General features: G+C 40.7%; 1 protein-coding gene across 1 annotated transcript in view; it reads left to right on the top strand.

Moving 5' to 3' along the window:
- Nucleotides 1–23442, top strand: part of ST8SIA6 (ST8 alpha-N-acetyl-neuraminide alpha-2,8-sialyltransferase 6) — a 152456-nt gene that overhangs the window by 64625 nt on the left and 64389 nt on the right. Inside the window, exon 3 of the mRNA XM_046010504.1 lies at nucleotides 6244–6333. Within this exon, the coding sequence (XP_045866460.1) occupies nucleotides 6244–6333 (90 nt within the window). The remainder of the gene's footprint in view (nucleotides 1–6243; nucleotides 6334–23442) is intronic.

Genomic DNA, 23442 nt, shown 5'->3' with positions numbered 1-23442 from the left:
CCCAGGCTCCCCTAAGCTTCTCGTTTAGACTCACACTCCAATTTTGCCTCCTTTTTGACCACTGTAAATAGAATTTGGGTGTCCTTGAAAGTGTCCTTGAAAGTCCTCTGTTACCTGCAGGCAGATTACTCTTCTCCAGGGGACCGATTGCATGATGGCCTGAATTACAAGTCATGCTCTGAAGGTGATGTCAAGTCTGTTTTAGAGGTCTTTGTGGATGCCCACTAAGTACTGGTGACATTATATTGTAGAGATTGAATCCCGTGTGTGTGTGTGTGTGTGTGTGTGTGTGTTTTAAGGAATATTCTTTGCATCATCAGAGGCTTAATTTTTAGCCTTTTGCAGGAGCTGTGTCCTCCTTAAACTTCTCGTTTTTCTGCAAAATTTTGCCAGGTGGCTCTGTAAAGTGATTGCTTTCAACTCAAGACTGACTTAAAAAGACAGCATTTCTAAAAAAGGAGATCCGTCACACAGATAATGATAGCAGAAATGCTTAGTTTTGTGTATATTTTTCCCGCAAATCTTATTAAAAGATTTTTTTCTTCCCCAACACAGTGAAGTGAGGAAAATGTGCCTGAAGGCTTGCTTGCCTGCACCACATAAATAAATTCTATAATTAAATAATAAAAGCAGTCAGAATCCATAGTACAAGATTTACAAGGAATGGAGAAAGAGGAATTTGTAGCATTTAGCAAACTGTTAGTGAAAGATAAGAGTGGAACCTTGGAGTCCGGGTCCCAGATGGCTCTGTATGTCCAGTCAAGGACTGGGGAGCATGTGCTGAGGGTGATGTGGGTCAAGGAAGGGCTTTTCACAGATGCACACACGCAACAACCCCCCATGGGCCAGTGAGGACGGAGCAGAAGGGACAGGAAGTTGGTGGAGATGTTTGGAGAAAATAGGCAGGCTGAGAAGACCAGAGATCCGGAGAAAGTCCTGGGGAATGCTGTCACTGAACACCAGCCAGTTACATAAAAGTAACAGGCAGAACAAAAGAACCCTGGGGAACAGGACAGAAGACCAGGGAAAGAGGAGTGTGATGGGGACCAGGTGCAGAGAGGGGGAAGTAAAGTAGGAGGACCAAAATATCCCCCAGATTTGGTGATGCTTTCCAAGAACAGCTGAGTGGATTTGTAGAAGAAAAGCAATAGTAGCAGGGTACATTCTGAGAGCCAAGGCAATAGGTAAAGGGGAATAGCAGAACGAGTTTTGTTCGGTTTTGACAATGAGTTGGTCGAGAATTGAGCATGAGGAGAACGAGGGGACCGTGGGAGAGAAAGGGAACAAAATAAGGGGATGGGCCCAGATCTCAGAGGAGACAGGGAGGGATGGGATGGCACGTAGACTGTCCTTTTGTTGGGCAAGGAGACTGGTTTCCTGAGATGGAAAGTAAGGTTGGCTCATCCCTAAAGATCAGTTCACACCGGATAGCACTGCTTTTCTCTGAGACAGGACACGTGATTAAGTGAGAAGTCTGGAAAGGAGATACCGGTGAATGTGTAGGTAGCCATTGAGGAAAGCAGGAAGGGAGGTTAGCTGGTGACATGGAGCGGAATCATCAAGATGGACCAAAGACCAAGCAAACTGGACACCATTGATGTATCAAGGCACCAACCACCTACCTGTGTGATTGTTTATTTCCAGTGGTCCTCAGGAGTCAGGTATAGCAATGGATGAGGCCAGGAGTCTCCATTACTGCAGCTTTGCAAGGGGGAAGTGGCAGAATGCAAAGAGAGAAAGGAATTGAGAGCGCTCTGAAGGTAACGTGAACACCAAAAATGAGCAGGTGGGCAGTCTTGCTCAGCAACCCGTGAGCAGAGACTGTGTTCTTATAATGGAGTGATTAAAGAGGCTGGCTAGTTAGAGCCATCTCTGCTCGCTGGTCCGGGAGGCTTCAAGTGCTCTGGGGTCCAAGGTCTCATGCCTCTCCAAGGGGATGGTCACTGTCTCTTCTGTGACTCGTCTTGGGGGCACTCTCAGCTGTGTAGCTCGGTGGATCACAAGTCTCCTGATCCTTTTCTGTACCTAATTCCAGTTAGAAGTATTTTAGAAGGGCCTTCACCAGACATTGAAATGAAATTTAAAAAAAAAAAAATCCCAGAGTTGCCAGAAACAGAATTCATATTTGAAGCCTGAGAGAATCAGTCCTCCACAGTATTTGGTTATTAGAGCTTCCCTGGAAGCCCTCTTGTTTCGTTGCTTTTTCTCTCCCTATACCCAACTGCTTAGAACACCAAATTGAGTTAGTTTGGGGGACCCGCACCACTGATATCCTGGACTTCCGCCTGGCCGTGAGCTCCCCAATGTCAGGTTGTGATGTGCTTCACCTCTGTAGCTGCCTTGACCATTCCAAGTTCTCCCCGCCCCCTGGTCCCTTAGGACGGGCCATTCCAACCTGATCTCTGAGACTCCTTTCTGGGTTACAGATCATCCCGTGCCTGCTTTGTGGCAATCTCTTGTTCCGCCAGCTTGCCTTTGAGTCTGGGGCTTCAGAATTCCTGTCTGCACCTTGATTAGTTCCTACTTTCTCTCTTTTGACCCACTGGGAGATGTCCCCATGTCTTTGCTCCAGTCAGAACTGACAAGGTTTCTTCTTTTCCTCTTCCAAGAGCAAGTAACTCCTTCATAGTCCTCTGAAAGAGCTCAGATCCAAGCAACATCTAATTCTCACTTACTTGCATGGCAGAGAGGTCTGACGAGCTAACCTAACCAGGCCGTCTCACCTTCTCCCCCGGAAGGCCTAATGCTCCCGTGTCTCCTGGGACTCCTGGTGTCTCTCAGACTCTCAGATATTCAGACATTTTAAAACATGGCAGTTACAGGGATGCCTGGGTGGTTCAGTGGGTTAAGCATTTGCCTTTGGCTCAGGCCATGAAAACAGCGTCCTGGGATCGAGTCCTGCATCGGGCTCTCTGCTGAGCAGGGAGCCTGCTTCTCCCTCTGCCTCCTGTTCCCCCTGCTTGTGCTCTCTCTCTCTCTCTGTCTCTGACAAATAAATAAATAATCTAAAAATATATTTTAAAAAATAGCAGTTATATTGTTTATATGTACTTCTGTCACTTTAAATAAACAGTTGAAAACAGCATGAATGGAGAGATTTCTCAGAGGGCAGACAAAGGGTCTATATTGGTCAGACGCCTAATGTAGACAGATGTCTGAAGTTTATGGATTCTCCATGTGAATATCTTACTGTTTTCCTCAGCAGGTTCTAAGGACATTAGATGAAAGGAAGAAAAGTATGAAGACTCTGAATGAAAGGAGACAGGAGAGAAACAGAAACAAAGTGAGATCAAGGGGCTTCCCTTTCTGTCCCTTTCACGGAGAAGTAGCTTCTAGGGGTGGGACAAGTTTCTGACCCCTGTGTGTTAATAACCATGACAGGTTTGAGGAAGGAATACAGTGATGCATTAGAATAAAACCTGATTTGGATTTAGTGACTTCTGTGTGCCAGGTGTTTTTGTACACATCCTGCGTATCTCCTTGTCTTAGTCCGTTCGGGCTGCTGGAACAGAATATTGTAGAGTGAGTGGCTTATAAACAACCATAAACGCATTTCCCCTCTCTGGAAGCTGGATGTCCAAGATGGCGGCACATTCCGATTGGTGAGGGCTCACTTCCTCAGAGGTGGCCCTCTCTCACTGTAGCTTCACAGGGCAGCCTGGGGACACCCAGGCTGATTTTATAAGGGCACTAATTGCTTTCATAACCCACCCCGGCATGCCATCATCACCTCCCAAGCATCCCACCTCCGCTTGCCATCACCTTGGAGGTCGGAATTTCAACGTATGAATTCGGGGGTGGGGGGGGTGGTACACATTCAATCGATAGCCTCCATTTAACTACTTTATTGAGTAAAGATTTTTATAAAGGGAACCCTAAAGGCTGGCCCTCCTGATCCCTCAGACCCCGTTTCCCCCCCTGACTTCATGCTCTCATCTTCACTTTACACCAGACAATCTAATTTGCTTTCCATGGATCTTCTGTGATTTCAGTGGGACAAAACTATTCTGACTTTTTATTAACAAAGATACTCTCCAATTTAAGGGAAGTTGTGGGACACTAAATCCCATCGGTGCCTGCTCGCCACAGTTGCACAATTCAGAATTGCAAAGCCATCATAACTCAAAGCACTGTTGGCTTGGTAATTCACTTCATTAACGGCGCTGCCTGAATAAAATACACAGCAAATTAGAAATAAACAAATCCTTGGAAGGTACGATAATATATTCAGAAAGCACAGAAGGTCAGGCCCAAAGACGGAGGAGGAAGAAGGAGAAAGGAGATGGGGGGCTGGGGGGACAGTTGGATCAGGATAAAGAGGGATTTTTGTGAGTCTGTAGGTGCTCTGTGGGCAGTGTTTTTAGAAAGCATTGCTGAGAGATACCGGAGAACTAATTACGAAGCTGTCTTGTGTGTGTCTTTACCTTCACACCTCTTGCTCCCCTCACTTCCTGGATCCAATTTATTATGAAATCCTGTCAGTCTTACCTGCAGAACAGAGCTCACTGTCTGTCAGCTTCTGACTCCCACTCTGCAGTCAGGGTGGGCCTGTGCCTTGTTCTGGCTTGTTGGGGTTTGCAGTCGGGGTGGGCCTGTGCCTGCTTCTGGCCAGGCTGACCCATGCAGAGATGGGGGTCACGCTTTCCAGAGCTTTCTTCTCCTACCGCGCAGGTACAGAAGCAGGTTGTTGGAATGAAGGTGCCATGAGACCTTCTGTCCAAGCTGTCTGGATCCCTAAATTGCAGGGAGTGCAGCTGCCCAGGAAAGCCAGCCAGCTGTGCAGCAGGCGTCTCCTAAGCAGGGCGCAGACCCTGTTCCATAAGGCACCTGCTGGCTGGGTGTCGTCACATCGTGTTCCCTTGTCGCCCGGCTAGGAAGACGAACTGCCTTTCCCTCTCTCTCCTAACTGGCCCACCTTTTAAGCAGCCCTGCCTCCCCTCAGCTGTTTTCTCAGCAAAGGGAAGCTCTGAAAATGTACACAAGGGTCACATGACTGTCCTGCTTCCCCTTGTTACTAGAATGGATTCTCCATGTGCTTTAGCAGTCCTGTGGGCTTGCCTACTTCTTTCAGTTCCTCAGATGCTCTGGGCTGCCGCTCCATTCTGGGGCCTTTGCACCTGCTTTGTCCTCTGCCTGGACCCCCCCCCCCCCCGCCATTTCCCGTAGTTCATCTGGCTCCTGTAGATTATCCTTGCAGTCTCCAACCTGCACAACACTGTCGCAGAGGCTCCCTGAGGATGCAGAGGTCTCCCAGTTACCCACTCCAGCACGGCCCCCCCTGCTGTTTTAATGATCCCAGTCACAGTTCATCATTCTGTATTCATTTGTGCGGCTCTTTGTTTGAGGACCAGGTTTCTCCCTGACCAGACCACATGCCCCCTCAGGGAAAGGGCCCATGCCTGTTTTATCTACCAAAACAGCCTGTGCCTGGCCTCCAGCCCCTATGAGGTTCTCAGCAAATACCTTCAGGATGATTAAATAAATGCATTTAATGCTAGGTCAGAATTCTATGCGTATTTTGGGAGTCTAAGGGAAGTGTGAGTGGATACTGTTTCAAGGATTTATGGTCTCAGCCAAGGTACCAAATGCTTTACATTGTTTCCTCTATCATGTCTCCATCATGACAAGAGTAGTATGAGGTAAGACTTGAGGTGTAGAAGCTGACCTGTAGGGAGATGAAGCCCACGTGTGTCTTGGAGGCTCAAGAGGCTGCCTGACCCCATGATCCATTTCCTTAACTTGCTTTTTCATTTGGCTTCTTTCCATCTCCAGTTTTCCAAGTTCATGAAACAAAAGGAAGAAGCTCTCGTTCATAGGTGTCATAGTAATCACGGGCCAGATCGACCGTGCTTTCTTTTTGGAGAGAATACTGATCTCTTGTGTCTGCATGCTTCCTGCCAGACAGTGTCTCTTTAACGTGACGGGTGATGCATGGAATGATTACAACTGTTCAGTGATGTGTTCATTGGAAATACTAACAAGATATGAAAACCTGAAAACACGAAGTCTCCCATCGGGAGTTCTTTCCTGTTTTGACTTTATAGTGCAAACTTTTTTTTTTTCCTTAATTTAGACCTGTCAGAGGTGAAAATATCAATTTCCTTTTCTGTGGAGAAATCCTATAATGGGATGAAAATCAGACTTGATTTGGGCACACTGGATCAATTATATCTGGATGTTGTTAACGTTATCTTATGGCTCTCATTTTAAATCAATCTTTTTAAAATCTCTTTCATGGAACAGCACATATCTGAGTGAGAAGTCCCTCCAGCTGACAGAAACATGCAAAAGACTGCAAGACGGCTTTCAGACTTTATCTAGCAAACTAAAAAGGTAAGTTCTACTTTTTACATTTAATCGAATTTTTTTTAAATTTTTTATTTATTTCATTTAATCGAATTTTTAAAAGAAGTGTTTTGCATTCAAAAATGCTTTACTTTGAAAGCTTTTGGAAAAGGAGATTGTGTTCATGCTCAGGCTTCCCCTGGGGCTCTGAGAAGCTCTGATGAGCAAGTGGACGGGGGGTCGACAGAGCAGGCCAGGGTGAGACCCTGGTAGTGGGGATTCAATTTATCTTTCCCTGGATCCCCATTCACTGAAAACTCTGTAGTTTTACTGGCCAGACGTTATAGGCCTTCAGTCTTTTTTGAGGAGCCTGGAAGCATTCTGGATGCTATCCTACAAAACTTCCTGAATCGCTTATAATTCCAGAAGGTTAGCAGGTTTACCCCTAGTCCTAGTGGTGGTTCACCTTCCACTCCCCTCCCCCACCTAACCCCCCACCTACTTCCAATCCTGTATTTTAAAGAGATCCCTGTACCATCTTCTTCCTACCGGGAAGGGAGATCTTAAAGCTCCAAGCTTCACATAGGAGAGCCCCTGGTGGCCTAAGAGTCTGATGGGTGGGGTGTACTGCCTCGGCAGGCAGTGCTGGACGAAGGGTGTGCGTGTGGGGCAGGGGGCCTGTGCTTATACCTGTCACCTTCCTCAAAGGAACCAAGCTGAATTGCATTTAGTATTAATCATACTCAGATCCTGGAACCCAGGATCTTCGAGGCAGGGCTCCCCAGAGAGGATCAGATAGATTATCTGACTTTGGGGGCTTAAAAGGAAAACGTTTTATAGTATAGTATATAGTATAGTATAAATATTACTGTGGTGTAAAGAACTCCACAGCTCTCGCTTTGAAACCTCAGCTGCTATTCTGGGCCAGACAGTCACATCCAGGGCAGGAAGATAGTACCAGGGTGACCACTGCTGCCATCTCAGGGCATCTCTGCTTGGTCTGAGCCTCCTGACTGCCTGGATCCTTGAAATTATTGGGGAAGCCTGAGACTAAGTATGATCCCTGATATACATTCATCTGGTTTGACCATCCAGTCCTGTGTGTTAGCTCAGTTTATTACAAAAGGATAGCCCCAATAAAATTTCAGTTTTCTTTTCCCTAAATTCCAACCAGTGAACCCTTATGCTTCCTGGAGAAATCTACTGTGCTGTGTGCCTTCCGTCCGCCACACCCGACCACCTTCTCTCTCTTCATTACAGTTTGGTCTGTGCATTTCTTTGCCCTGGAATGTTGACCCACAAGGACTTCATCAGCACACCCCTTGCTCCTTGTCATCTAGTTTTCTTTGCATTCGAGTTAGAGGGGAACACCAGAAAGAGAACAGAAAGAGGAGGGAAGGAAAAGGATCTTTCTTTGTGGTGGTGCTGTAGGTGAACGACCTCCTTGACCGAAGGAAAGGGCTCTATCTCGAATGAAGGTCATGACTTTTGTTAGGTGTCTCTTTCTCTCCTTCCCTCGGCTTTCATTCTCTCCCTGGACCCTTCATGTCAGGAATAAGCCATTAACAGTCCCCTGACATTGTGCTTGGATTTCTCTATATCCAGCCCAGGCCTTTCGAAAAAGTTCCTTTTTGACAGAGAGATCACAAGCAGGCAGAGAGGCAGACAGAGAGAAAGGAAGAAGCAGGCTCCCCACTGAGCAGAGAGCCCAATGCGGGGCTCGATCCCAGGACCCTGAGATCACGACCCGAGCTGAAAGCAGAGGCTTAACCCACTGAGCCACCCAGGCGCCCCCAGAAGCTTTTCTTAAAAGACTATAGTTGAGTGGGCTATCATCCTTCCCAGGACCCTCACTTACCATAGATTGGCTAGAAGAAACTGTTGCAAATGCATCTCTCTCTGCACGATAAATTCATTCAGTTTTGTGGTGGACTTAAAGTAGCTCACGCATTACAGATGGTGCAACACCTCTATTTTGATCATGGTATAGCTGTTGTTTTGTTTGTTGGGTGTGAGGGCTACAGGTCTTTCTCTGAAACTTTCCCCAGGGGTCTCGAATCCCACACCTCCCGCAGGCTCCCAGCATCGGACATGGCACAATGACACGTGGAAAGTAGAACTTGGAAAAAATCAGTCCTTGCTCCACCATACCCTGTGACAGGCTGGTGGGACTCCTTGGCCTGATGTGTGACTCCGCACGCGAAAGTTGCCTTTGACTTTCATCAGCATTCTCCCTGACATGAGCTGTTTTTGCTCCCTGAAGTGACAAAAGTCCTCAATGTAAGGATGACCAATAGCTGTACGTTGGAGCAAAGCACTTGAGTCAGCACAGGAGAAAATTCTTTAACCGTGCAAGGTTGTTTTTTTTTTTTTCTTCCAAGGGCAGAATTTAACAACTTTATTAAGTGCGCCAACAAAAACAGTCAGTGGCCGCGTGCTAATGAGAATGTGTGTGCCTGTGCCCTTGTGTTTGCTCTCGCACTTTTTTCTATTGTTTTGGATTTGGTGCTGAGACCTCTTCTTGGCTGTTCTTCAGGGGGATGCATTTCCATTATGCACACAATTTTCAACTAGCTCACATAATTAGCCTGCACTGGTATTCTGTTTGGCAAAGGTCTAGAGAGAGCAAGCATGAATTGCCCATTGTTAGGAAAGTGTTATTTTGTACACAGGAGACTAATTTTTTCAGTTGTATCATCTGTTGTCAGGAATTGTGTGTTCTGCGACTCAGTGCTATTATAGACTTACAGGGGACAATCGGGAGAGCTATTCAATATGGGGTGATAAAAAGTAATTTCATTTTCTCAGAAATAATTATTTAGCTCTGTTTTCGTCATGGTCTGGTAAAGACTTAGAATTTTCTCTTCCTTTAGCCCATTTGTCCCTTTCGGTTTGCGAAAATAGAACCTAGGAAGACACAGTTATAGTGGGAGGGAAACTGCTCTTTTTCTCCATTGGTCTTTAGTACATCTCTGAATAAAAGAAAATTAAACAGTTGCTATTTGGAGGACAGCAGGGTAGGGTTCTGGAATCACAGTTCTTTATCGTCTGAGACTCTGAGCTCCATGGACACGGCCCTATGCCATTGCTTTGCTGCAGCCAGAAGTGTGAGTGGTTGCAGCACTGTCCTGCTCCGTGGCAGGGGCAGGTGAGCCTGAGTGGTCGCGGTATTCTCCTGTACCCAGCCCAAAGCCAGCACGCACGCACAGGCAAGGCACTGTCCCACTGTTCCTGAAACTCGGGGGCACACACTGTTGAAACATTGTCCCGCTGTCTTTCTGAAGTCAGCGAGCATGCCCCACCCCGGACACTAGCTGTCCAGGGGGCATGCGCAGACCATACAAGAACACCCTCTGATTGCCTGGTCACATATACTTCGTAGACAACAGACTGAAACACAACCTGTCTTCCTCTGAAAAAGGCCTACTTACTTATCCTGGAGCTTTGGCGTGAGGGACAGGCTTTCCGTTTCCCAGCATCTGGAAGCTGACATGGTACTCCCTGGGAATGTAAGCGGGGAGACACTATTCTTGAGTACCACCTCGGCCTCGCTACAGATTGATGAGACCTGCCAGAGAAGAGGTTATACACTTATCTGGATCTCCTGGTCTGGAGGCCAGGAGGAATGATGATTGTGGCCCCTCAGGACTGTATATATTTGCATACTTTAGCAGCTGCTTCCTGAGGGCCCAGTTTCCAATTAGACTGAAGGTAAGTCCTAAATGAGCTTCCTCCCCTTGGAACACTCACAGTTCTTGGCACACTCTCAAAAACGGGGACATATCAAGAATAAAGTGTGTGGTTTAGACAATCACAAAGGCTCAAGAGACAGCCAAGAGCTAGAGGAAGGTCAAACAAGAATGTTCATCCCCTACACAACGCCACTTCTTCAAGATAGGTAGTTGCTTCACCTAATATATAGAAACAGATAGAGTGAAGCAAACTGAGGAAACAAAGAAGTATGTTCCTAATGAATGAATAAGACAAAACCTCAGGAAAAAACCTTAATGATATGCAAATAAATAATTTGCCTGATAAAGATTCAGAGTCATGGTCATAAAGTTGCTCACTGAACTTGGGATGAACTCACGGACAAGTCCAACTAGGAGTCTTAAAATACGAGAAAGTACCAAAAAGTAGTCATGGAGCTGAAAAATACAGTAACGTAGCTGAAAAATACAGTAACTGAACTGAAAAATACACCAGAGGGGTTTAATAATAGAGGGATGAAGCAGAAGAACAGATTAGCAAGTTGGAAGACAAAGCAATGGAGTTAACCCAGACAGAGCAGCATAAGGAAATGAATAAAAAACTTAAGAGACCTATGGTACAAAATCCAGTGGAATAGCATTTCTATCATAGGGGTCCCAGAAGGAGAAGAGAGAGAGAAAGGGGCAGAAGATTTATTTGAAGAAATAATGGCTGATAATTTTCCTAACCTAGTGAAGGAACAGACATCCAGGTTTAAGAATCCAGAAATTCCAAAATAAGATGAGTCCAAAGAGAACCACACCAAGACACATTATAATCAAAATGTCAGAAGTTAAAGAGAAAAATCTTAAAAAAGAAGCAAGAGAAAAGCAATTTCCCATTGTTATATACAAGGGATATCCCATAAGGCTATCAACAGATTTCTGTTGATATCAGCAGAAATTTTGCCAGGCCAGAAGGAAGTGGCAGGACATATTCACAGTGCTAAAAGGAAAAAAAAAATCTTTCAACCAAGGATAATCAACCTAACAAGGTTATTATTCAGAATTGAAGGAGAGGTAGGGTTTTCTAGAACACAGAAGCTAAAGACCTGCTACTACTAAAGCAGGCTTACAAGAAATTTTTAAGGGACTTTTTTAAGCTGAAAATAAATGGCACTCATTAATAACAAGGGAACATGAAAGTAAAAATCTCACTGGAAAAATATAATATATTTTTATTATATATTTAATAAATTTACAGTAAAGGTAGGGGGTTAATTACTTAAAAACAACTGTAAAGGATAAAAGACAAATAGTAAAAAATTAAATAAAACTATAATAATTAGTTAAGGGATACATAAAATAAAAATAAGTAAAATGTGACATCAAAAACATAAAACGTGGTGATGGGATAAAAATGTAGAGTTTTAGAATGTGTTCAAATTTAAGGTGCTATCAACTTTCAAACACATACATAAGATGATATATACATAAGATGTTATATACATAAGATGATATATATGAACCTAATGGTAATCACAATGCAAAATATATAGTAAGTATATAAAAGAAAATGAGAAAGGAATTTAAATGTAACACTAAAAAAAAGTCATCAAATCACAGGGGAAGAGAAAAAGAGAAGAAAGGAAAAGGAGGAACCCCCAAAACAACCAGAAGACAGTGGATAAAATGACAGTAAGTACAACCTACCGATAATTACTTTAAATGTTAATGGTTTAGATTCACTGATCAAAAGACATAGAGTGGCTGAAGGGATAAGGAAAAAAAAAAGGACACAGATATACAGTACCTACAAGAGACTCACTTCAGAAGGAAGGACACACATAGACTTAAAGTGAAGGGATGAAAAAAAAATTTCATTCAAATGTAAATTAAGAGGAATCTAGTATAGTTATAGACAAAGTAGATTTTACACCAAAGGCTATAATAAAAAAACAGAGAAACAGTACATAATGCTAAAGGGGTCAATTCAGCAAGAAGGTATCACATAAGGAAATATATATACACCCAACATAGGAGCACCAAGATAAATAAAGCAAATATTAACAGACTTATATGGTGAAATATGACAGTAATATAATAATAATATGGGACTTTAGCACCCCATTTATATCAATGGATAGATTGTCCTGACAAAATCGATAAGGAAACAGTGGCCTTAAATGACACACTAGATGAACTTAATAGACATATATATAAAATATTCTGTCCCAAATCAGCAGTATACACTTTCTTCTCAGTTGCACTAGGAACATTATTCAGGATAGAGTACCTGTTAGGACATGAAACAGGTCTCAACAAACTCAAAAAGACTAAAATAATATCAAGGATTTTTTCAGACAACACAGCGGTGTGAAACTAGGAATCAGTTACAAAAAGAAGATGGCTAACACTACAAATACATGGAGATAATCATGTTGCTAAACAACTGTTGGGTCATAGAAGAAATCAAAGAAGAAATTTTTAAAAGTACCTAGAATCAAATAAAAACAGAAATATGACATACCAAAATCTATGGGATACAGAAAAAGTGGTTCTAAGAGGGAAGTTCTTAGCAAAGTAGCCCTACCTCAAGAAACAAGAGAATCTCAAAGAATTGAACTTTACAAATAAAGGAACAAGGAAGAGAAGAACAAATGAAGCCCAAGATTAATAGAAGGATGGAAATAATTAAAGATCAAACTGGAAATAAATGAAACAGAGACTAAAAAATCAGTTGAAAAGATCAGTTAAACCAAGACCTGATTCTTTTTTTTTTCCAGTTTTTAATTTATTTATTTTTCAGCATAACAGTATTCATTGTTTTTGCACAACACCCAGTGCTCTATGCAAAACGTGCCCTCCCTATTACCCACCACCTGTTCCCCCAACCTCCCACCCCTGACCCTTCAAAACCCTCAGGTTGTTTTTCAGAGTCCATAGTCTCTAATGGTTCGCCTCCCCTTCCAATTTTTTTCTTTTTATAAACATATAATGTATTTTTATCCCCAGGGGTACAGGTCTGTGAATCGCCAGGTTTACACACTGCACAGCACTCACGATAGCACATACCCTCCCCAATGTCCATAACCCCCTCCCCCTCTCCCAACCCCACCTCCCCCCAGCAACCCCCAGTTTGTTTTGTGAGATTAAGAGTCATTTATGGTTTGTCTCCCTCCCAATCCCATCTCGTTTCATTTATTCTTCTCCTATCCCCCTAACCCCCCATGTTGCTTCTCCATGTCCTCATATCAGGGAGATCATATGATAGTTGTCTTTCTCCGATTGACTTATTTCACTAAGCATGATACGCTCTAGTTCCATCCATGTCATCGCAAATGGCATGATTTCATTTCTTTTGATGGCTGCATAGTATTCCATTGTGTATATATACCACCTCTTCTTTATCCATTCATCTGTTGATGGACATCTAGGTTCTTTGCATAGTTTGGCTATTGTAGACATTGCTGCTATAAACATTCGGGTGCACGTGCCCCTTTGGATCACTATGTTTGTATCTTTAGGGTAAATACCCAGTAGTGCAATTGCTGGGTCATAGGGTAGTTCTATTTTCAACATTTTGAGGAACCTCCATGCTGTTTTCCAGAGTGGTTGCACCAGCTTGCATTCCCATCAACAGTGTAGGAGGGTTCCCCTTTCTCCACATCCTCGCCAGCATCTCTCATTTCCTGACTTGTTAATTTTAGCCATTCTGACTGGTGTGAGGTGATATCTCATTGTGGTTTTGATTTGTATTTCCCTGATGCTGAGTGACGTGGAGCACTGTTTCATGTGTCTGTTGGCCATCTGGATGTCTTCTTTGCAGAAATGTCTGTTCATGTCCTCTGCCCATTTCTTGATTGGATTGTTTGTTCTTTGGGTGTTGAGTTTGCTAAGTTCCTTATAGATTTTGGATACTAACCCTTTATCTGATGTGTCGTTTGCAAATATCTTCTCCCATTCTGTCAGTTAAGACCTGATTCTTTAAAAAGATTAAAAAAAGATAAACCATTAGGTAGTCTTATAAAGAACAAAGATAGAAGGATCTAATAAAATCAGAAATTAAAGAGAAGTTAAAACTGATGCTGCATAAATACACAGTATTTTAAGAGACTACTGTGAGCAATTATATGTCAACAAACAAGACAATCTAGAAGAAATGGATAAATTCCTAGAAGCTTACAGTCTTCTAAGAGTGCGTGATGAAAAAACAGAAAATCTGAATACACCAATCACTAGTTAGGAGATTGAGTCAGTAATCAAAAACCTTGCATCAAAAGTCCAGGACTAGACAGCTTCACTGGTGAATTCTATCAAACATTTAAAGAAAATTTAATACCTATTCTTGTTGGGCTCTTCCAAAAAATTGAGGAGGTGGGAAGACTTCCAAGTTCATTTTATGAGATCTTAATACCAGACCAGGCAAGGACAACCCCAAAACAGAAAAAAGAAAATTACAAGCAATATCCCTGATAAACTTGGATGCATAAATCCTCAACAAAATATTAGCAAACCAAATTCAAAAATACATTAAGAGAATTTTATACCATGATTAAGTAGGATTTATTCAAGGGATGCAAGAATGGTTCAACATCTGCAAATCAATCTATGTGATAGACTACATTAACAAAATGAGCAATAAAAATCATATGATATCTCCGTAAATGTGAGAAAATCTTTTAATAAAATTCAGCATCCATTTATGTTAAAAACTCTTAGCAGCGAGGGTATATAGAGAATCTACCTCAATGAAACAAAGTCCATATATTACAAGCCCACAGCTTTTATCATACACAATGGTGAAACCATGAAAGCTTTTCCTCTAAGATCAGTGACAAGACAAAGATGCCCATTCTCCCTACTTCTATTCAGCATAGTATTAGGAGTTCTCGCCACAGCAATTAGGAAAAACAAAAACAAAAACCAAAACAAAACAAAAACAGAAGGCATTAAATTGGAAAGGAAGAGGTAATTAAAGTCGTCATTGTGCAAATGATATGATACTATATATAGAAAACCCTAAGGACTTCACCAAAAAACTATTAGAACTAATAAATAAATCCAATAAAGTTACAGGATACAAGATTCATATATAAAAATCTTGCATATTTATACAATAATAATGAACAATCAGAAATACCAAGAAAACAGTCCCATTGACAATTGCACCAAAAAGAGTGATACATAGGAATAAATTTAACTATGGAGATAAAGACCTATACTCTGAAAACTATAGAACATTGGTGAAAGAAATTGTAGAAGACACAAATGAGTGGAAAGATATTTTGTGTCCCAGGATTGGAAGAGTTAATACTTAAAATGTCCATACTACCCAAAGCAATGTATGGATTCACCATAATCTTTATCAAAGTTCTTATGGCATTTTTCACAGAACTAGAACATGTAATGCTAGAATTTATATGGAAGTACAAAAGACCACAAATAGCCAACACAATCCAGGGAAAGAATAGCTAGGCCAGAGGTACCAGGATCCCCGATTTCAAACTATACTACAGAGATTTAGTAATTAAAACATTATGGTTTTGGTATAAATACAGACATATAGGTCAATGGAATAGAATAGAGAGCCCAGAAATAAATCCATGTGTATGTAGTCAATCAATTTCCACAAAGAAGGCAACAATATACAATGGAGAAAGGACTGTCTCTCCAGCAACTGGTGTTGAGAAAACTGGACAGTTTACATGCCAGAATGAAGTTGGATACCATCTTATACCATACAAAAAATGAGCTCAGGTGGATTGAAGTATTGAATGTAAGACCTGAAACCAAAACCTCCTACAGGAAAACAAGTGGTAAGCTCTTTTGAAATTAGTCTTTGCAATGTTTATTGGATCTGACTTTAAAAGCAAGGAAAACAAAAGCAAAAATAAACAAATGGGATGACATTAAGCTTCTGTATAGCAAAGGAAATCCTCATCAAAATAAAAAGGCAACCTATTGAACAGAAGATATTTGCAAATCATGTATCTAATAAGGGTTAATATCCAAAGTAGATAAAGAACTCATATAGCTCAATAACAAACAAAAAAAAAATCCAATTTAAAAATGGGCAGAGGATTTGAATAGACATTTTTCCTAAAAAATATGTATAGATGGCTAATAGATATGAGAAAAGATGCTTAACATCACTAATTAGAAAAATGCAAATCAAAGCCACAAGTAGATATTGCCTTATACCTGTCAGAATGGCTATCATCAAAAGGACAAGAAAGAAGCATTGACCAGGATATGTAGAAAAGGGAACCCTTGTGTACTATTAACGGGAATGTATATTGGTCCAGCCACTATAGAACACATTGTGGAGATTCTACAAAAAATGGAAACTAGAACTACCATATGATCTAGCAATTATGCTATTGGATATGTATTAAAAAAATGAAAACACTAATTCTAAAAGATGCATGCTCCTCTATGTACCTTAAAGCATATTTCTAGTAGGCAAGACATGGAAACAACCTAAGTTGTACATTTGCACATATGTGTACACACACACACACACACACACACACACGATACTACACAGCCATACAAGGAAATGAAATGTTGCCATTTGCAAAAACATGGATGGGCCTTGAGGGCATTATGCCCTAAAAGAAGTCAGACAAAGACAAATACCACATGATTTCACTTATACATGAAAAACAAAACAAAAGAAACCCAGAGATATAGATACAGAGAACAGACTGGCGGTTGTCAGAGGGGAGGGGGTTTAGGGAAGTGGTTGAAATGGCTGAAGGGGTCAATGTTTTTTTTTTTTTTAATTATTTATTTATTTGACAGACAGAGATCATAAGTAGGCAGAGAGGCAGAGAGAGAGAGAGGAGGAAGCAGGCTCCCCGCTGAGCAGAGAGCGCAATGTGGGGCTCGATCCCAGAACCCTGGGATCATGACCTGAGCCGAAGGCAGAGGCTTTAACCCACTGAGCCACCCAGGTGTGAAGGGGTCAAGAAGTACAATGTTCTGGTTATAAAATAAATAAGACACAGGGTATAGTATATGGTATGGGGAATACAACAAATAACATTATATTAACTTTGGTGATAGATGGTATCTAGACTTATTGTAGTGATCATTTCTCAGTGTGTACAAGTGTTGAATCTCTATGTTGTACACCTGCCACTGACATCATATTGTATGTCAGTTATACCTCAATTAAAAAAAAAGAGAGAGAGAGACTGAGCTCCAGAGAGCTTGTTTACAGTTTTGTCTCTAGTGTCTATCACAGTCCTCTCCACACATAGTAGTTGGTCAGTGAATATTTGGTGAATAAATATATTTCTGAGGTCTTTAAAGCATTTTGTGTACCACCTTTAATTTTTAGCTCTGAAAATAATAGCCATAGATCCATAAACTTCAACTCCTTTTGAAACCAGTAGTCATTTTTCTCTTTCTCTTAATGTGAATCTCTGGTTTTCTCGATTTTTCCTTACCTCACCCTTTGCCCTCTGTGTGTTCGTTCAGCTCAATCCTTCTCCTCAGGTTATTTCCCAGGTAAAATATTATACTGTACTAAAAATGCTATGTAGATATGTTATCAGTGCTAGTTTGCTGTTTTTCAGTATAGCAAGATGATATGTAATGTTTTCTGCTTATGCTTTTAGCAAAAGTGATTTTTATGAATACCCAAGCTTTCCGTCTTAGTTTACATTGCTTCAGACAAATGAACTGATTTTTCTAAGAGCAGAAACTTGAGAGCAGCTGACCCAGAAAATGAACTCATTTTTCTCCCTCTCAAATGTTTCTGACTCTGTTGTTGTACCCGTTTTTTTCCCCCTGTGCTTCTCTTCCATTATGCCAGATGATCTTGGACCTCAAGAAAATGTGCATTTATATTTTCTACATTTAGTTAGAGGAGATGAACTGTTCTAACAAAACCTCCCAGAAGACAACACTGCAACATAAAATTTTATTCTCTTTTATACAGTGTTCAATGTAGATACTCCTCAATCAGGCAACTTTCCTTTGAGTATTGACTCAGGGATTCTGGCTCCTTCCATCTTATGATGATAGTCATCTTCAGTGGATGATCCCAGGCTTGCTGTTAAAGAAGGTGCTATGGAGGAAGCACCCATGGCTTGGAGGGAACAGATGTCACTTCGAGTTACATCTTATTGGCTGGAACTGGGCCCACCTCCAATTTTGGGGTCATGTAACTCGTTTTGACCAGTGAGTGGAGGTGGCACATGGTAGGCATCAAGGTCTGTAGTACCTGGCTGGGAAACTGCTTGCAGCACCAATTATAAGCTGTAGAAAGGAAATACCAATCAGCGGTGGTCAACCAGATGTTTCTGCCACATATCTGTTAAATGGCTCTATTATTCTCATCATTCTATTGACTCTTGGCCTCTAAGGTGTTTCTTAAAGGTAGAAGAAACATTTTTTTAAACAACAACAGTCTCATATCTTTTGAACACTTGAATAGTTTATATAGTGTCTCTACTGAAAGAGATTTGGAGAGCTTTTCAGGAACTGAATGTAAGCCATTGCACTGCAACTTATTGTACCATCACTGAGGCGTGAAATATTCACTTGCATTCAGAAAGGGGGGCTAAGATTCAAATTCTCTGTATTAAGATCTGGAACAACACTTCTTTGTATGGGCTAAGTGTGGCTTAAACCGTACACTACTTGGTGAGTGGGTATGTTTGACGAGCTATATCTTGCAGTACCATTTAAAATAACTGACAATAGAATTTTCTGAAAGGTATCTCAATGGGGCACCATAAAGATGCTAGTTAGAAAGTACTGTTTTGCAGGGTGAACAGCAAAGTGAGTTGAAGACTGACCCAGAATGTTCTTCACTATTTATTACCTTGGAGAGTACAACATGACCTGAATCCCAGTTTGAAACGAAGAGGTATAAATTATGGTAGATCAAACCTCAAAAAACCCGAATGTGAGCATATCACTTGACAGCTTGCTAACAAAGCAAGTATTCCTGAGTTTCAAGTTGTCTATCAGGAAAAATGATCTTTGGTCATGTGCAAGATTTTCTTGGCATAGGATGATGCATGACTAGTTTCTACTTAGCTTTAAATCTGTGGTGCTTTCATTGCTTCTTAAAATGATACCCACACTTTTGTTTGTCTTTTTACCTCTGACCCTTTAACTTGTCTTTTTAGATCAGATTTAAGGGCTCCAAAATCTAGCACTTTTTCTGTCATTGGTATGACAGTCAAAATGAAGATGTTAACACAAAACAGCCATTTGTGACAACATGGTACATTCTTAATATCTTGGGAAATTTCTCTTGGTAACTAAAGCAGGGCTATGTTTGTTGATATAAGATTTTAAATTGGGGCAGATGAGATAATATCAAGACTACAAGAGAAGGCTGTGAAACTTCTTTTGTGTTTATGCCAATTATGCCAGGTCTATTAAGAGATGATTTAACCATATATACCAGAGAGTTTATAAGAAATCACAATCATACAGTTTAAGAAATTGAAGGAATAGTCTCAAATTCTTCATATCCATAAACTTTTTTTCTGTTCTTACCAAAAACATGTATGACTCTTATTTCTCTATAAAATCTGTTGCCTCACTTTAAAGATAAAGTGGTGGGACAATCAGGGTGCCTGGGTGGCTCAGTGGGTTAAAGCCTCTGCCTTCGGCTCAGGTCATAATCCCAGGGTCCTGGGATCAAGCCCCACATTGAGTTCTGTGCTCCACAGGGAGCCTGCTTCCTCCGCTCTCTCTGCCTGCCTCTCTGCCTACTTGTGATCTCTGTCTGACAAATAAATAAATAAAATCTTAAAAAAAAGTGGTAGGACAATGACTTGTTTAATGTTAGGCAACCAATTAATGAAAAGGTGGGAAAATGAAAGATTGTGTATGTGTGTGTGTGGGGGGGGTGGGTGGGTATCGTTGATGCTGGAAAATAATTAACATAATTCTAATCTGAGTTCCTTAATTAATATTTGGTAAGAGTTGCTTAGTAAATCTTTTTTTGCCATACTGAAGATTGAAATAGTGTGTTGTTTTATTTTAAGTATTTATCAGTGGAAACAAAGCTGAATTTGCCCTCAGAGGAAAATTAAAGTATTGACTTTCTAGTTACGCTACAATGTTGATTACATATTCATATCAGAAGGCTTCATTATCCTTGTTCAAATAACTAGACATTTGAAAGGAACCCTTAATAGACAATGACGATAAAAATAATCAAACTTATTTAAGGACATCAAGAACTAATTGAGATTATTTCTAATTTTAGAAGTGGTCAGAGAAAGAAAACAAATCTATTACTTTTGTCCAATATTTTCAAAAGTATAGCATGTAATGTTAAAAGCATAGTTTATTTACTATTTATAGTAACCAGACTCTCAAAATGGTGCCCAATGATTCTCTCATTGGTATCCACACACTTTCCCCTACCTCACGGAAGGGGGCTGCCTTTTGTAACCTGTTAACAGTGTAACAATACAGCAGAAATAACAAAGTCTGACTTTCAAGGACAGGTCATAAAAGAATTTGATAGTTTTGCTTTACTGTCTAAGATTATTTGCTGTGGAGGAAGCCAGCTATCGCACCATGAGGATATGGAGAGGTCCATGTGGCAAGGAACTAAGGTCTGCCAACAGCTAGCACCAGCTTGTCAGTCATGTGAGGTGCGCCCTCTTAGAAGTAGATCCTTCAGTCCTGACCAACCTCTTGACTTTGCAGTTTAATGAGGACTGCTGGGCCAAAACCACTCAGCTAAGCTGCTGATGAATTCCTGACCTTCAGAAGCTGTTTAATAATGAATGTGGATTATATTTGTAAGTCAGTAAGTTTTGAAGTGACTTATTGTGTGTCCATAGATAACTTATGTACTATTCAATTCATAATACTTTGCATTATTATATTTTATCATAATGACTGTCATTATCACCAAAGTTATTAAATAGTTAATATAACAACCATGACTTTTGTGAGCTTTCTATATGTAAGGTAATTTAAATGCATCCATAGTCCTTGCAGTATTTTTTCAGAGTAGGTTTCATTATGCTAATTACACCAGTGGAAAAATGAGCCCAGAGGGTTTAAAGGGCTTAGAGCACATCAGACAATTACAAATGGCAAAACTAGGATTTGGATGAAATTTTGACTATTTTGTTTTCAGTACTCTATGGTACTACTCTTAATGAGAGCAAGATTAACTTTGTAATATAAGACTTTGTAATATAAAACATTTGACTTTATAACAAGCAGCTCCTCAAAAGCAATCCATCTCGAAAATACTATACACATTCTTCACCTTTTGATACTTACTTTACTTAAGCGTCTGAAATGTAAATAGTGTTAATGTGGCATTGTCTTGCACAGCAGGTACCCTAATTGTAAGTTTGGGATCAGTCTGGCTTCTCTTGGTAAGAGCATGGCTAGTGGCTAATTATTGGCCTAGTTCAGAATTAATGTCTGAAACCTTTGGGTGTTTTTATGTTCTAATCACATTAAATTTCAGTTTCAGAGACACACAACAGGTTTTTAGCAGTCAATACTGGGACAGGTACAGTGCCAGTTATTCTCAACCTAGAGGTGAACAGTTTCAAAGGATGTGTGGTTGAGAAATCTTGCACAAGAAACAGGATGGTAATAGTAGCTCATAGTATATTAAGAAAGCCAGAATACACTGGCTTCTTTGCATTCTTCTCTGCAGAGTCCTTATCTCCTCTCACTTTTCACACTGGAGTACCTAAGAACTCAGTCCTTAAGCCTCATTTCTCTTCATGCTCAATCCTCAAAGACCACATGTAGTTTCTTGGATTTAAATGCCATGTACATACTGATGATTTCCAAGTTCACCCAACTCATCATACTGATGAGTTCCAAGTTCTGCCCGAACCTCTTCCCAGTTTTGAATGTTCCTTTGCCCAGTCAACATTTCCTTGGGATGTCTGTAAGTTATCTCCAACCTTAGACATCCTGCAGGATCTCCTGGACTTTCTCTTAAAGAGAAACGCTTTGTACTCCAGCATTTTTCCCAGCTTTGGTTAATGCCAAATCTATTCTTCCAGTGTTTAGGCCTAAATGCTCAGAGTTATTCTTGAGTCCTCTCTTTTTATCCATCTCATTATCTGACATTAAATCTCATTGGCTACGTTCAAATCATTTATAGAAGCCGATCATTTCTTATTAATTCTAGAAACTCCGCCCTGGTCTAAGCCATCTTTATTCCACTCCTGGATTGTGGCAAATATCCCTTAATAGGTCTCCCATGCTCTAAGAGGCTATTTTCAACAAAGTATACAGAAGAAACCTTTTTTAAAATGTAAGTCAGGGAGTGTCTGGGTGGCTCAGTTGTTAAGCGTCTGCTGTCAGCTCAGGTCTGATCCCAGGGTCCTGGGATTGAGCCCCACATCGGGCTCCCTGCATGGTGGGAAGCCTGCTTCTCCTTCTCCCACTCCCCCTGCTTCTGCTCCCTCTGTGTATTTCTCTATCAAATAAATAAATTAAATCCCTTAAAAAATAATATAAAATAAAGAAATTTTAAAAATGTAAGTCAGACCAAGTCACTTCTCTATTCCAGTGTCTTCCTATTTCACTCATAATTAAAGGAAAAATTATTACAGTAGCCTCCAAGACCCTTAAAAGAATTTCTCCACAGACATGTATTATATTTGCCAGTAACAGCACAAAGGAGGTCAGAGAGTGCTAAGCTCTTATTGGGTCAAAGAAATGATTATAGAGGGTAAAGTAATAAATATAACAATGTGCAGGTGGGTGTATAACATGAATAGATGTAATATTATATATCAAAATTTCTACAAAAGGTGGGGAAAGGGAATAGAGTTATAAACTATAAGTAATATTTTATATATCAGTGCAGTTAAGTTGATATAAATCAGAAGCTGATTCTGACAAGGTAAGAGGTGTATGGTAAGCCCTAGAACAACCACTAAAAGACAAAGTTAAAACTTATTAAAACATTACTTTACAAAATATTCACTTAAAGCAGAAGAATGCTATAAAGAAGAAGTAGAAGAACCAAAACTACATGAAACATAAAAACAAAGAGTTAAATGGCAGCAGTAAGTCTAACTATCTCAACAATAACATTAAATATGAGTGAGTTAAATCATGTAATCAAAAGGCAAGGATTATCAGACCAGATTAAAAAACAGGATTGAACCATATAGAAGATACACTTTGGATTCAAATTTACAAATAGGTTGAAAGTAAAAGAGTGGAGAAATATATAACATGCAAAGAGCAGCCACAAGAAAGCTAGAGTGACTAAAATGATATCAGACAAAATAAACTTTTTTTTAAGATTTTATTTATTTGACACAGAGACAGCAAGAGAGGGACCACAAGCAAGGGGAGTGGGAGAGGGAGAAGCAGTCTTCCCACTGAGCGGGGAATCTAATGTGCTCAATCACAGGAACCCAAGATCATGACCTGAGCTGAAGACATATCCCTAATGACTGAGCCACCCAGGTGCCCCCAAAATAAAATA

Source organism: Meles meles, chromosome 7, assembly GCF_922984935.1.
Source record: "Meles meles chromosome 7, mMelMel3.1 paternal haplotype, whole genome shotgun sequence".
NCBI classification, from domain to species: domain Eukaryota; kingdom Metazoa; phylum Chordata; class Mammalia; order Carnivora; family Mustelidae; genus Meles; species Meles meles.
The sequence above is the reverse complement of the archived record's forward strand: the minus strand, read 5'-3'. Positions and strand labels throughout refer to the sequence as shown.